The sequence below is a fragment of the Eublepharis macularius genome, chromosome 6 (genome assembly GCF_028583425.1).
Source record: "Eublepharis macularius isolate TG4126 chromosome 6, MPM_Emac_v1.0, whole genome shotgun sequence".
In the NCBI taxonomy this organism is placed as follows: Eukaryota; Metazoa; Chordata; class Lepidosauria; order Squamata; family Eublepharidae; genus Eublepharis; species Eublepharis macularius.
The window spans coordinates 116271789-116287027 of record NC_072795.1 but is presented as its reverse complement, the minus strand read 5'-3'; the positions used below and the strand labels follow the sequence as shown (position 1 = coordinate 116287027).

Genomic DNA, 15239 nt, shown 5'->3' with positions numbered 1-15239 from the left:
TGACTGTGTGTTAAAAGTGTTAACTTTTAAAAAGGAGAGTGTTAAAAGAAATGGGGGAGGCACAACATCTGATTGTTTTGATGTGCAACCTGTATGCTGGACAAGAGGCTTCTGTGAGGAAAGAATATGGGGAAACGGAATGGTTTCCAGTTGGCAAAAGTGTCAGACAAGGATGCATATTATCTCCCCAGTTTAAAGATGGCATCTTGCAACAGAACAAGAGCAGGGCAAACAGCCAGGACCCTCTGGCCCTGCAGATGCAGCTGGGTTGGTGGACCCTAGCTGTGCCATCATCAGACAGCATTGTGGCTTCCTGCAGCCACCAAAGGGTAGAGAGACTGTTCTTACCATAGTCAAAATGGTTGCTTGGGTGTCTGGCCCAAATGGGGATGGGGAACCCAGGTGGAAGCCATCCAGGGGAGGCAGGGCCAGAAGTGGGGCAAGACAGCATTACAGCCACTGGCCCAGGTGTTATGCCTCACCTTTGGGGCCAGTGAGGGAGGGAGGGGTTGGGCATTCCTTAGAATGGGAGGAGGAATAAAGATGGGTCCAGAACCCCAGCTGAGGAGGAGATGGGAGGACTGCTCTCATGCACAGAGAAGCCTCCAGGGCAGAGTTGATGGCTTTCAAGGTGAAATAACCCCAGTACTTCTCTCTCATGCATCTAAGGACAATGGGAAGAGCTCAGGGGGTTACAGGTCCACTGCAGCTGGCAAGCAGCTGCTCAGGAAGGAGATCCCGGGGGCAGCAATCTGTAGTGTCATCACAGTTGAAGGACAGGAGGTCACCACACCCCTAGAGGAGCCTCACAGACAACTGACGAAGGTTAAAAGAGAAAGCACCAAATCAGGATTACAGCTGAACATCAGGAAGACAAAAGTAATGACTACTGAGGAATTACACATTTTTAAAACTGACAGTGAAGAAATTGAAATTGTTCAAGATTTTCTATTTCTTGGCTCAATCATCAACCAAAAGGGAGACTGCAATGAAGAAATCAGAAGAAGATTGAGACTTGGAAGAGCAGCTGTGTGGAAACTAGAAAAGATCCTTAAAGATAAGGACGTCTTTTGGGACCAAAATAAAGATAATCCAAACTATGGTATTTCCCATTACTATGTATGGATGTGAAAGTTGGACAATGAAGAAAGCTGACAGAAAGAAAATAATTCATTTGAAATGTAATGCTGGAAGAGAGTTTTATGGATACCATGGATGGCCAAAAAGACAAATAAGTGGGTTCTAGATCAAATCAAGCCTGAACTCTCCCTTGAAGCTAAAATGACAAAACTTGAGGCTATTGTACTTTGATTACCTGATGAGAAGACAACAGTCGTTGGAAAAGAGGAAGACATAAAATGAGATAGCTTGACTATCTAACTTGCAAGAGCTCAGCAAGTCAGTTCCTGTAGGTCATTAATTCATGGGGTTCCCGTAAGTCAAAACTGCTTTGATAGCACATGAAGAACAGTTTGGGCTGCAATCTTGGCCACACTTTACTTGTCCTGTATACAAGTCTCACTGATCACAGGAGGCCTTACTTCAGAGTAAATATGTACAGGATTGGGCTACATGATTGACAGATCAGACACTGAAAACACAGAAGGTATTTTTTTCTTGTTAACCCAGAGAATGTATGTATACAGGACATAAATCTCTTAAATCAGTGCCCAGCCCTGTAGGTGAACCCTCTTTTCTGTCCCTCTGGACACATTCTTTTTCCTAAGCCACATTCACTCCAGTCTTTTTCCAAAGGGAGCTGTATTTTATAGTAGATTTGTGACCCTTCAGATCAATGCTTATGAATGATTTGCAATTCAAGGACTATTAAAGTGAGCTTTTCCTTCAAAATAAATAACTCAGCTGAGAAATGAATGTTGATCCCACAAAGAAAAGCATGACATTTGCTCTAAGTCAACTGGCATATTTATTTGTGTAAAGTTGCCCAGCCAAGTTGAGTCTTCCATACAGAGCACATAACATTCAAGCAATGACATATCAGAAGACAGCAAAGTGAACTGTGATGAGTCATCTTTTATCACTGTTTTCAAACCCATTTCTGTGAACCAAGAATCTCATCAGACTGGGATGCTGTGAACTTCATGGCAGGCAAGTCCAACAGGTGAGAATGCCACAGCTGCTCATAAGCTGAACCTTGAATATACCCTCCTCGTTGTGATTGGCATTGGGAAGCTGCTGTACGGTGACTGGAGAAGGGGGAGGCACAGGGGGTTGCCAAGCAGCAGTAGTGGGTATGTGAGGGAAGTCCAAAAACAGGGTTAGGTACTCCCTGCTTGCAAACAATGGGCAGGGCATGAGCCAAGGCAACAGGTATTCGAGCATGCCTAGACCAGAGAAGTGCTGAAAAATCAGCAGTTAGCCTTTTTTAGTTCACAAATGGATGTTCATCACTTGATGACTGCACCATCATGTGATGAGCTGCATGTGACTGAGCCTTCACAGATCAAACACCATCCAATTTTCAAAGTAGCTCATCACCTCAATCACTATGTTTTTTCAATGTAATGATACTTTCAGTTGCTAGTTGCCAAGTGCAGAGATACTAAGTTATGGATATGTATGCCTGAATTAGGTCTCTAAGTAGATGTATTAAATAAATAGATCACCTCAGACATCAGATACTATAGAATAATTACATTAAAAATCTGTGCCCATAGGATTATAATTTTTTTTAAAGATGTGACAAGGGAAGAGACGTGATGGAACAGGAAGTTACATACATTTCTGTATTAATGAATTCTTTGTCAAAATATTAGAATGTTCTCTCCACCATTTCATGGCTTGCCATTCCACTTTTTTCTTTCTGTCCATACCATGGTACTTAATGAATCAACATCTCAGAATAATGGGATAATCCCCTCATGATGGGCATGTCTACATGTTCTGCTGCTACTTCTTTAAGGTTCTAGAAAGCAGAAGTTACATGTGTTTCCTGTGGCCTGCTCCAACATTCCTTATGACAATAATGTATAATGCAGGATCATATCAAAAACTATGCCAGCTGCAGAATAGATCCCATAGCTCTGCATAGTCAACACACATCTACACTACTAGAAAGATTCTATCTGCAGCTTTCCCAGTGTGGAAGCACTGTAGTGTAGTGGTTAGAAGGATGGACTAGCCTGTCCACTCCAACAGAAAGATCACTGGTAGACTTTGGAAAAATCATTCCAAAGCATTAAATAAATATCCCAGTAAAAGAGAAATGCTAAAATGAAAAAAACAGCTTCTTCCACTAGGCTGGTAAATTGTTTTAAAACAAACAAATTCTTTATTTTTTGAACTGGGCTGCTGGAATAGGGATGAATGGGAGAAAGAAGGGTGCTTTTTTGTGGAGCAAAACACATAGATGCAACCTTATAATGAAATCTCTGACCTAAGCATGTGCTGGAAGCAATGTTCTCCCAAATTCAAAATATTTGTGGAGGCAGGAGATTGAAATCATTTAGCGATTAACAATACAGTCCTAAGAACACTTCCCTGGGCAGTAAGACCCATTAAACTGACCTGAGTAAAGAGTATTAGTATACCCGCTCAGATTTGTTCTCTAAGGCATCCTGCTAATACTCAGGTGGGTGGCTGTATTAGTCTGTAACAGCAGAACAAACTCGAAGCCAGTTCCAGCAGCATCTTAGAGCCCAACAAAATTTTCCAGGGTATGCTTTTATGAGTCAAAGCTCACTTTGTCAGATATAAATAAGAAGGGCTCGGATTTTGTTCTGCATATGCTCAGTGGCACATATTCCAGGATTCAGAACGGGTACTGAAAACTGGTATGATCATGGGTGGCACAGTCTAAATGGGCGAGGAGGGAGGGAGAACCTGAATAGAACAAAAAGTGTTGTCAGGTGTGTGGGCGCCCCCTTGTGACGGGGGTGGCGGCGGGTCGGCGCGGGACGCCCCCGGCGGGTCCGTGCTGGGTCCCTGTCAGGAGGTGGGGGAGGTTTCCCTGAGTGAGGGCCGGCTTGGCCCCTGGGCGAGTCCCCCTTAAGGCCTCAGATGGGCGGCCACCGTCTGGTCTGGCGCTGCCAGCCAGCAATTAGCTCCACCCGGCCAGTCACCCTTCCAACATCAGGATGGACTGGCCCAGTCACATGCGACTCTCTCCTCCTCGGCCTGGGGCTCACCTCCCTAAATACCCCCGCCCCTTATGGCCAACCCCACCCTTCCCTTCCAGTGCCCGCCCCCAGTGCCATTCCCACCACCTGGGCCAGGCGTGGCCACATCCTGCTGCCCCATCCGCCCTGGCCCCATTGGTTGCCTTGTCCCTGCTCCCTCCCTTCCTTCCCCCTGCCCTGCCCCCTGTCTCCTCCTCCCCCTCTAGCTGGCCTCGCTGGATGGCTGCCCGGGCTGCCCTTCTGCCGGCTGCGCCCGCCCCCTCCCTTGGCATGCTGGGGGTTGTAGTTCCCCTTGGGGCTCTGCGCCGGCGCGGGCGTCTCGCCGCGGCCCGGCTTCCTGGGCGGCCGCTCTCTGCCTCGCCCATGGCCGCGGCGTCCCGCCGGCGCGGGCCCTGGCGGCCGGGGCTGCGGCTGCGGCCGGGATGACGGCCTTCTCCCTCCGCGGCCGTTTGCTGCTCGGCGCCGGGCTCCTGGCCTCGGCAGGTCGGCGGCCGCGGCCGTCAGCTCCGCCGGGGGGTTGAAGGGGCCTCCTCTTCTGTGCGGCGTTTCCGCGGCCTCGCCGGCGTTCCTCCCGGCGCATCTCCCGGCCGTCTCCAGGGGCCGCAGGTAGGCATCGCCGCGGGCGGGGGTGAGGGAGGGGGTGGGGGTCGCGGAGTCCGAGGGCGTGGCGCCGCCGCCCCTCGGACAAGTGTGGAAAAAATAACTTTTTATGAAAAGTTGCTAAAAAGATTGGATTGTTTAGTAGAGGGAACAAAATGTATATATTCTCCAGTTTGTAGTTTGCTTCTAATGGAGGTAGGGTCTGCATTTGATTTCTAAACAGAGAGGGGTTCTTTGGTCTTTAATCTGTGTGGGAAATATTCCATCACTCTGTAATCTGTCTGTCTTTTTACCTGGCTTTTTCTCATGGTTCAAAGTGGCTTACAATAATAGATTAAAAACATTTACAGATAAAATTGAAATAATCTCCATATCCCTCCCCCCTTAAAAGATGCCTGTTATTCAAACCCCCTCAAAAGCCCTGTCAAACAGTCCGCTCTTGCAGTGCCTCCTAAAGAGCTCCCAGTTGGACGCTCCCTTCACTTCTGCAGGAAGCCCATTCCACAGAATAGGGGCCACAATGGAAAAGGCCAAAGCTCAGGTCAATGCCAGCTGGGCCACCCTGGGCCATTTGTTGGCAATCTACTGGAATTGCCAGCAGATGGCTGCCTGAAGACCATAGCTGGTGCCCAGGGGCATATGGAAGAAGACGGTCCTTCAAATTTGTGGTTCCAGGTTGTGAAGGGCTTTAATGATCATAACTGGCACCTTGAATTGAGCTCAGAAACAGACTGGCAACCAAAGAAGTTGTTTTAAAACAGGCAACATATGTTCTCAGTGGCTAGGCCCTGACAAACATCGGGCCAGTTGTAGTTCCCAGGTTGTTTCCAGTGGCAGCCCCATGTAGAGCATGTTACAGTAATCCAACTGAGAGGTTACAGAAGCATGGAACAATGTGTCCAGATGGGCTGAGTCTAGGTAATGAGACAGTTGGCAAATGAGATGCAGCTGATAGAAGGCAATCCTGGCCCCCATGCCAACCTGCTTTTCAAAGGGCAAGGCAGGGTCCATGAACACCCCAAAACTCTAAACCTGCTCTGAAAAAGCCAACTCACTCCATCTAGGACTAACTAGGTGTAACATGGAGGCTGCTGTTGCACAGTAGTGGGGGGAAAGAACTCTGCATATGCTCAAAGGCTTTTGTCTCTCATTACTGAAGTGTTCTTTCAACTTCTCCCAAATACTCTGAATTAACTGATTGAACTTTGGCTAGTCCCTTATTGCTGTGCCTCAAAGCTCCTGAGCTGTTAAAAGGGACCAAATGCAATACCATACCTAAATTTTTCATCGGTATTGAATATACCATTGCCATGTAGTCTGTAGTTTTCCTCAGTGGCTTCTGGAATAATGTTTATATGTACTTTTAGTTCCCACTTTCTGTGTGTAGCACATTTGAGTCCTGATTGTGTTAGCCTCACCATTGACTGACCGTCTACACTCTGCCCCACGCCCCAAACACTCATTCATAAGAATGTCCCTGTTTGCACTTGTGCCGTGTTGAAGAATGTAGTTTTGGCTGTATATTGATAAATAGCTGATGTCCAAGAGATCCAAATAAAAACGCTTGTGCAGACATGACCTGAATCATCCTAATCTAACAATGTAATCTGAAATACTGTAGACTGCATTTACAATAATTACAGGTTATTTTATTCTATCTGCAGGGAAATGAGCCCCTTATAAATTGTTCACTTATCTTTAACTGCTGCATATTCTGACTGGCAGTAAAATTAAACCATGGCCATCTAACAATAAGATGGTTACATTTTAAGGTACCAAACAATTGAAGAATTTTCTTCTGTTTCTATGTTCTTGCCTTTTTTCTTGAAAATAGGAAGCTTGCTATAAAATAATTGCCACTAGCAGACATTACTAGCTACCAGCAGAATGCTGAGAATGGTCAAAGAGTGGCAAAAAGCTCTGCACAACTTAGGGAAATCAGTTCCCCACAGGTACAGCTGGAATCTGATCTGACTCCTTAAGAAACATATAATATAGTTTGGAACTAAATGTGATCAGTTATTAGTGAGATCATAAAAGGGGAAAATCCATTAAAATATTGCCTCCCTCTTCTGCTCAAGCAGGACTGCCTTGCTCTGCTGCCCTCAAAGAAAGCAAGCCTGTACTTCTCTTCTGTGAAGGAACATATGGGATCCGCACATGCACAGGCCAGCTGTGGACGTTCTAAAGCTCCTAGAAGTGCAAGGTGCTTGTCTAGCCTTTTCATGCACTTTCTCCCCCAGATGCAGGTATAAAAGGATGGACGAGTGGCTCCCTTCTCCAGTTCTCTAAGCTACCTGAGCAGAAGGAAGGTAAGAAAAAAGAGCTCAAGGTGAGGAAGGAGAGAAGGATGGGTGCCTGCACAGAAGACCACTCGATGAACAACAGTTACAGGTAAGCGCAACCCTATTTTCATCATCATGTCTTCTGTGCAGGTCCCACAAGGGAGATTGGTGAGCTAACTTACTCAGGAAGTGGGTGTGAAGATCATTAATGGAAGAGACTTTTCAAGATGGCCTTGCCAACAGCTGTGCCCCTTCTGGAATCTACATCAATGGTATAATGTTGGATGAATGTGGGTGGCATAGACCAGGAGGCTGCCTTACACAATTCAACTAGAGAGATGCCCAATTTCCAAGAGAAAGGCCTTGGAAAGGCCTCCAGTTTGAAGGCTGACAAGGTGGATTGAGCCCTCGTAGAAGATGCTCTTATGATGGTAACACTCAGCAGCCCAAGCTGCTGTAGAAAGCATAGTAGGAACCAGTAGGAAAAAAAGTTGGCAATCCCTATATCTAGATCAAGATAATTGCAGGGGTTGTGGGAAGAGCATGTGATGCTGGTAAATGTTCCTTTTTAAAGTTAGTGCTGGTGTAGGAAGACGCCATTATCTGGGGGGGCTCGGATCACTTGTCTCTTCCCCATGGAGGGTAAGTTTTTTACATATCCCTGATTTTCCTTCTCCTTTCAACCATCTTTATGACTTGTCACTATATTCAATGGGGCTTATTCCCAGCAGTGACTTGCGTCTCACAAACATCTAATTCATAGTGCATGGCAGTGTTCTAGCTAGGTCCTTTTGCTAGGGAGTCTTACTGATTCTGCTGGCTCATTTTTTCCCATGAGCACACAATGTAATTTCTTCTATTGTTCACACTGGTCAGTGTGGGTGCGCCAACTGAGTATTCCCTGCAGGCACCAAAGAGATACCTCCTGGGTTGCTTTAAAGCACCTGCTCCTGGAGGTGGAAGAAAGCCAGGAGTCTGTCTTGAGAGAAGGAGAAAGTGGTTGCCAAGCAACACATCAGTGGGTGCCATGTTGCCTGTGGATGTCAGCTGCAAAAAACAATGTACCTATTAACTTTAATAATTTTCTCCCTTCTTTTCCTAAGCAAGACAGTGAGACAGAGAGAGTGCAAGAGCCTACAATACAGAATGAGAGAAAGTAAGAAAGAACAGGGCGCAAAAGAATGGATCACCACTAGAAATGGATCACCACTAGAACTGGGGAATGGATCACCACTATTATGGATCACCACTAGAACCGGGGAAATGGTGGTTCATGATTCATCGCATTTCACAAAGCATAAACCAGCATGAAATTGCCTGGTTCACGAACTGATTCATTTGGTTCGTGAAAATGTCACTTCCAGGGCAGCAGAAGATCTGCAGAAAGCCTATCCCCCTCATTGCCTAGGAAACTGATTGATTGGTGCCAGGCTGTCTGCAGTGATGAATCAAAAATTAACTAAGCAAACCGGGTTAAAAATCCTAGTGGTTTGTTATGGGTTGTCAGAAATGCTCTCCGACGAACCACCGGTTCACAAACTGAAAAACGGCTCAGTTTGTGATGAACTTTGGTTCATATTTTGGTTTGTGCCCATCTCTAATCACCACCATGTACAGCTTATTGCAATGAGTACAGTGTTAACAAGTTAAGTAAAGTCTGTTCTTTAATAAACCTGTTCCTTTTCCTTTAACGTTGCTACCTAATGAACAATTATGATTGTATGCCTGGCAACAGCAAGCGATTGATATTTGGTAGTGATCAACGTCACATGGGGGGGGGGGCAAGTGGCATCTTTATCCAGGGAACTGTGGTGGCTCTTAGTGATGCACATGATTCTGCTTCTCAACTTTTTAAGGCAAAGGTTGAGATAGTACAGCAGCGTCATTATTTAGAAAACAACTGATGACAGACACAGAACTTACAGTCTCTCTATAGGAACCTGCCTGTGCCTTAAGGTCTCCTGCTGAGGACCTGCTGCAAGTGTCCCCACCTTCAGAAGCAAAGTAGGTTAGTTATCAGAAACCAGCATTTTTCTGTGGTGAAACCCTGACTTTGGAATACTCTCCCCAGACATCTTTATCAAATACGTACCCTCTTCTCCTTTAGGTACTAGTTAAAAATATTCTTACCCAAACTTTTAGTGGCATCTGACTGCTATTTTTAAGGACCTTTCTGTCAACATCTGATGATCCACAGGCTGCTCCTTCCACACTAAAAAAGCAGTGTAAATAAATGGACCTGGCAGGCCCTCTAGCTTCAGGATTCTGAAGCTACTTCTCTCCTTAGGAGAAATGCTATAGGGCCCCTGCATCTTTTCCCCATATATGTGAGCAGCTGATAGAGGGAAGGGATAATTTTGATATAGCCCATATGGAAATATCAAGCACCCCTTCTTCCCACTGCTCCTCCGAGCCAATCAGATCTGTAACACACACATTTCAGGAGAAATTGTCCAAGAGCTTCCTGCATTTAATCTAGTTTGGACTCTATCCCTGCACTGAGGGAGCATGAGTGTACAAGATCCCACCTCAGAATCGTAGCACTGGTGGAGCAACAGACCTCAGCTTCATTCCAAAACTACTTGGTCAACTGTCTAGTCACATACTGCCAAACAATAAAGTATCTAAATCATCAATATATTAGAACTAGAAAAGTTCTAATATATTACAATGGATACATGTACCTATTTAGCTAGCTCTATACGTTGAAGAATGTGCCCCAGTCACAAGCAGAGTGAAAATCTAGGTATCACACAAGAGGAAAATATAAGAGCAGAAAACTCCAAAGTTACTAAAGAACTTTCAGGTTGTTATCCACAAATTAGGGACCCTACCAAATTTCTGGTTTGACGTAAAAGATGAAATTTCTTTTATGGTTTCTTTTGGGATGAAACCTGTGTCATCTGTTCCTCAAGCATATTAGCAAAATGTTATAGAAATTATTACCATTAAAACTGACATCTATTTTTGGCATCAATTACATGTAGATAGTAAAACAGTGTAAATAAAGATTGTATAATGTGTCTGGCATATATTTAGTTTAAAAATGGTGAATAAATGCCACATAAAGTAAAAATGGTGCCAAAACCCCAGGAAATTTGTCAAGAAAATAGATTTTAAAATGCAGAAAAACAATGTATACATACCAGCATTTGTAAGATACTGCACATTTTTCATCACTCCTTCAGTGTAAGCTCCAGGTTCATAACTGTCCATCTCACCAGAAACAATATGGGCCACCCTTGCGGCACGCCCACGGATGGCCCCGGCGGCACGATCTAAATCATCAGCATCCTGTTCTCTTAGCGCAACAATGCACTTGTTTACATCCTCAAGAATGTGGCTTTCTGTAAGAGAAACAGAATCAAACAGACAAGGATTATTTAGACCTACTTACTTGGCTCAACGGGATACAGTTTCACTGCAGCTGATGACATTTGAAATAAATTAAACCGGTTGACTTACATTCCAGCTCGGATTTTAAATATGAAGTCAACAACAAAAAAATTAGAATGCCTCTTTCCAGGCCAGAGTATAAAATGCTTAATTTCATTGTCAAGTGACACGTTGAAGAACAGTACCATTTCCTCTTTCTCTTCTTTAGTATGACACTGTTGTTTTTACGATACTATTTTTGATGTGCTGCAATATTTATTTTATTTGTTTATTAAAACATTTAATAGCTGCCTTTCTACATCATAGCACTCATGGTGGCTTACAACAGACATTATTGTTAATGGTCATCACTAGGAGTATGTTATTCGGGATTCCGATTCAGGGAAAAAACTCGAATTGGGCCCAATTCGGAAAGATTCAGCCCAAAGCTTTCTGAAGCAATTTGTATTACTTTGGGAAGCTTTGGGCAGGCAGCAGCTGCCCTGCATTGCAAACAGCTAGAAAAGTACTGCTTGCTTTCAAACTTCCTGCCCTGCCTTTTTTTCCCTCGATGGGAAAAAACATTCCCTCCTCCCCCTCCCATGGGGGAAAAAACAGCAGCGCAAGAAGTTTGGAGGCCACTCTTTCATGCTGTGAGCAGCATGAAAATGGTTGTTTCCAAATGCCCCGCAACTTGCTTCAACCGATGGGAGGGGGAGGAGGCTCCCCCATGCATTGGGTGAAGCAAGCTAAAACTGAAATCATCCCTTTCTGTACCACTCGCTGGCGGCACGAGAAGAGGTGCTTTCAGTTTCAAATGCCCTGCCATTAGCTTCACCCAATGCATTGAGTGAAGCCAGCGGCGAAGCGTTTGAAAGTGCCCATTCCTGTGTTGCTAGCAGCATGAAGAGGATGGCTTTGAGCTTTGGTGTGCTCCAAATCTTTATGGAGCATACCAAAGCAATTCAACCCCCAAATCCCAAAACAGCTTGCCACTTTGGGATTCAGGTTATTCCTAATTGTTTTCCCAAATATTTTTCGGGTGCACACTCCTCATCATCACTGTTTCTTATTGTGTGTTAGCGTATTTTTATGTGTTTATTATCAGCTGCTTTGAGAATATTTAAAAAAGAAATGGCTAATAACTAAGACAAGCAACCATGGCTTAGTGACTAACTTTACTAATTTTTTATCCCTCCCATCTGCCCAAGAGTTCAGGGTTGTACACATGAGTCCCCACTGCACCTCTGTTTTATCCTTATAACAACCCAGTGAGGTGGCTTTTCCTGAAAGACTGGTCCAAGCTCATGTAGTGAGCTTTATATTTGAGTGCAGAGTTAAACTTGGGTTTTCAAATTAAATTAAATTTTCAAATACAATATCAGATGATTTGCCTCCCCAACAGCTATTTATTATTCTGATTTTTTTAAATTGTGCCCCTCCTAAGAGCACAGTCTGATTCCACCTCCACGGGAGGGCTAGCCAGTTGCTCTTTGATTGTTTCTCCAGCTACCCGATCTATTCCTACATTCCATCACCTCTGTTTAAGACTTTATCCACATAGCATGTACCTTCCAATACCTTCCACCCCAAGCACTTCTTCTGAAATCTTCTCCATACCTTTATAAACATTGTATATTATAATATTTAAAATGTCCTTTGAAAATTGAACAGACAGTCTTAAGGCTGATTCCCTGTTTCAGCGGCCAGGGTGATCATTTGCTATGCTTTAGTTAAACCAATCTCATCTCTGGCAAGGAAAGCAAAGCAGGCAAATAGAGTCTTATGTCTGTGGAAAGAAGAAACCAGTCTGCTCAATATGAGCAAAGACAAATTGCTTTTGTCAGTTGGGATCACATATTATGGAGCTACTCTTCATTCTGCTGGCCTTGTATAGTACTGTATAAATTGCCTCTTTGCCACAACCATGTGTTACAGCAGGAACGAGGGGATTGATGTAAGCTAGAAACTAGTGCAACATCCCTGGTGGATGCTGCTAAATGGGTAGTGGGGCTAGCATGCGTCTCACAGTTTGCCTGTGTAGAGGTCTCAGCAGTGCCTTCAAGAAAATGGTAAAAAAAGGTGCATGCTGTTTCTAAGAATCCAACAACAGCTAAAAATTGAAGAAGAAATGTTTCCTAAAATTAGAGCTTATTAATAAGTAAATTGCCAGAGCAAAGGGAGCAATTTGGCTTATTTTAGGTCTGCAGATAATCACTGTGCTGGTTTGAGCCTCTTCAGAGATTTAAAACCATCTGCCCTGAGCTGGGAAAAAACAGTACGAAATAAGAGATTTGAAAGGATATTCCACAAAGTAACTGTACAATTAAAGAAAGGGTAGATCTGCCAACGATAATAATATAGTTAGCATTTATATAGCAGTTCGGAATGTTCAAAGAACTTCACATACATTTTCCAAATAATCCTTACAACATTATCCCCATATTGCAAATGGATGGTTGAAGATGAGAGTTGGTGATGGGCGAATGTCACCTTGGATTTGATTCACATTTTAGTTCTGTTAAACCAAGCAAAAAAAATCCCCTCAGAAAATAATCTTGTTTTTCTATTCTTTTTTTCCCTATTCTTTTTTATTTTTTTAAATAGATAAAGACAGAAAGGAAAAGAGAAACAAGAACAAATGTTTTGAAAGAAAAAAGTGAGTATTATGCAATACAAGGACTGTCAAAGTACAAGAACCATATAACTTTTAAAATATAATTTTAGAATATACAATACCAACAAAACTCTTATAACACAACCATTCATCAGAATATCTCTGTTCAACAATATATCCCGTCTCTCCCTCTTGCTTTTCTATTCTTATTTGGAAAGCCTGTGAGACCACTGAAAATGTCACCAGGAAAGCCATGGAATTTCAAGAACCACCTATCCAACTTGCTCCCAAGTCCATACCCAAAAACGGCAGGCAGCAGCTGGTATACAAAGAAAAGGAGGGAAGAACTTCCTGCCTCGATCACACTTTTGTCCTTTGTTTCCAAATATCCAGAACACTGTTTCAGCAGCGTCTGGTATCTCATGGAATAAGATACTTCTAAAGATTCATCAGATAGTTTCAGGTGGGTAGCCATGTTAGTCTACAAAAACCAGTAAGATTCAAGTCCAAAAAGCAGCACCTTGAAGACCAATGAGATTTTCAGGGTATAAGCTTTCCAGAGTCAAAGCTTTCATCTGTCTGATACAAGTAGGAATGTAGATCACTGGGCCTTTATATCCCAGCCAGCAGGTGAGAGAGGTGTTGTAAGGAAAGGTATCAGGATGCAAAGGTGAAAATCACAGCACTCAAAACCAGTGGGAGGTCATTTTAATCTTCCAGGACATTCCATTGCTGACCTAAAAGTGCCAGTCCTCACAGAGAGACGCTTCAAGGTAAGATTACATGATATTGCTAAACTTCAATTCATTCATAAAATCAGAACAATGGAGCCCCCAGGGCTGAACAGACATAGGATTCTTGTCCCACTACAAATGCTAATTTCTGCTCTAATCAGGCTGCATTGTATATTTGCATCGTGACACCCTTCCTTACAACACCCCTCCCACCTTCTTGCAAGTATAAAAAGGCTCAGGAATCTCCATTCGTACTGATGGAGGGCACTCTGAATCTTGAAAGTGTATACCAAGGAGCTACTCTACTGGAATCTTTCATCAGGTATCTTTGAAACTTCATTATTCAGCATACATTAAGTAGCTCAGGAAAAGAAAGATGGAGGGAGCCAGAGAGACTTTGCCTCATCCTTTTGGTTGCTCAGCCAGATAGCCATTGCCTGCCACCTGCTTCCATAGCAGTAGCAGGCAAGTTATTTAAAAAGGAAAGGGCTGATGCAGCCCCAAATTACATTTGCTTTTTAGCTACCGCATCACACTGCTGAAGCATGTTCAGTATATGATCTACTAAGACCCCTAGATCTTTTTCACATGTACTGCTGCCAAGACAAGTCTCTCCTACCCTATAATTATGCTTTTGTTTTTTCCTACTTAATGCAGAATTTTACAATTATCTTGGTTAAAATTGATTTTGTTACTTCGAGCTCAGTTTTCCAGCCTCTCAATATCCTAAATCTTGATTCTGTCTTCTACATTATTTGTTACATTTTCCAATTTAGTATCATCTGCAAATTGAATGAGCATCGCCACTGTTCTTTCATCCAAGCCATTTATAAAGATGTTGAAAAACACAGGGCCCAGGACAAATCCATAAGGCACTCCACTTGTTACTCTTCTCCAAGAGGATAAGGAACCATTTACAAGGACTCTTCAGGGGTACAATCTGGCAACCAGTTACAATTCCATCTACCAGTAGTAGGATCCAAACCACATTTTACCATCTTGTCAAGAAGAATATAATATGAAACATTCCTATGAGCCAATAAAGTGGTAACTCTCAAAAATGGAGATAAGGTTAGTCTGACAGAGACATGGGCATGAACAGAAAAAACCCATGAACGTGGTGCTCGTTGTTCGTTGCCATCCACGAACGATGAACAATGAACATTGATGAACATGGCCTGTTCATGAACATGTTCGTTGTTCATTGTTCGTGGAGGCCAGCAGGCTCTCCTCCAGCCATCAAGATCCCTACCACACCACTCCCAGAAACCCTACCTGAGCAGGTAGCAGGAAAGGTACCAGTAATAAATAATAGCTTGGCCCAGAGCCTGGCAGCAGCCCTGGAACTTGAAGAGGTAGATCCCTATCCCACCACACACAAAGAAAATTCAAGATCCAATGTACTGTCTCAAAATGCCAACAACAACTGTCTCTCCCTCATTGTCTGCAAAACCAGAGCTGGGAGCCCCCTCCCCCCTGCTCTTTGCTT

The 15239-nt window shown here is 43.7% G+C and overlaps 1 protein-coding gene across 1 annotated transcript in view; it reads right to left on the bottom strand.

The window, feature by feature from the left end:
- The window catches only part of CTNNA3 (catenin alpha 3), a 1107197-nt gene that overhangs the window by 253362 nt on the left and 838596 nt on the right, over positions 1–15239 (bottom strand). The window contains exon 12 of the mRNA XM_054983955.1: positions 10171–10371. Within this exon, the coding sequence (XP_054839930.1) occupies positions 10171–10371 (201 nt within the window). The remainder of the gene's footprint in view (positions 1–10170; positions 10372–15239) is intronic.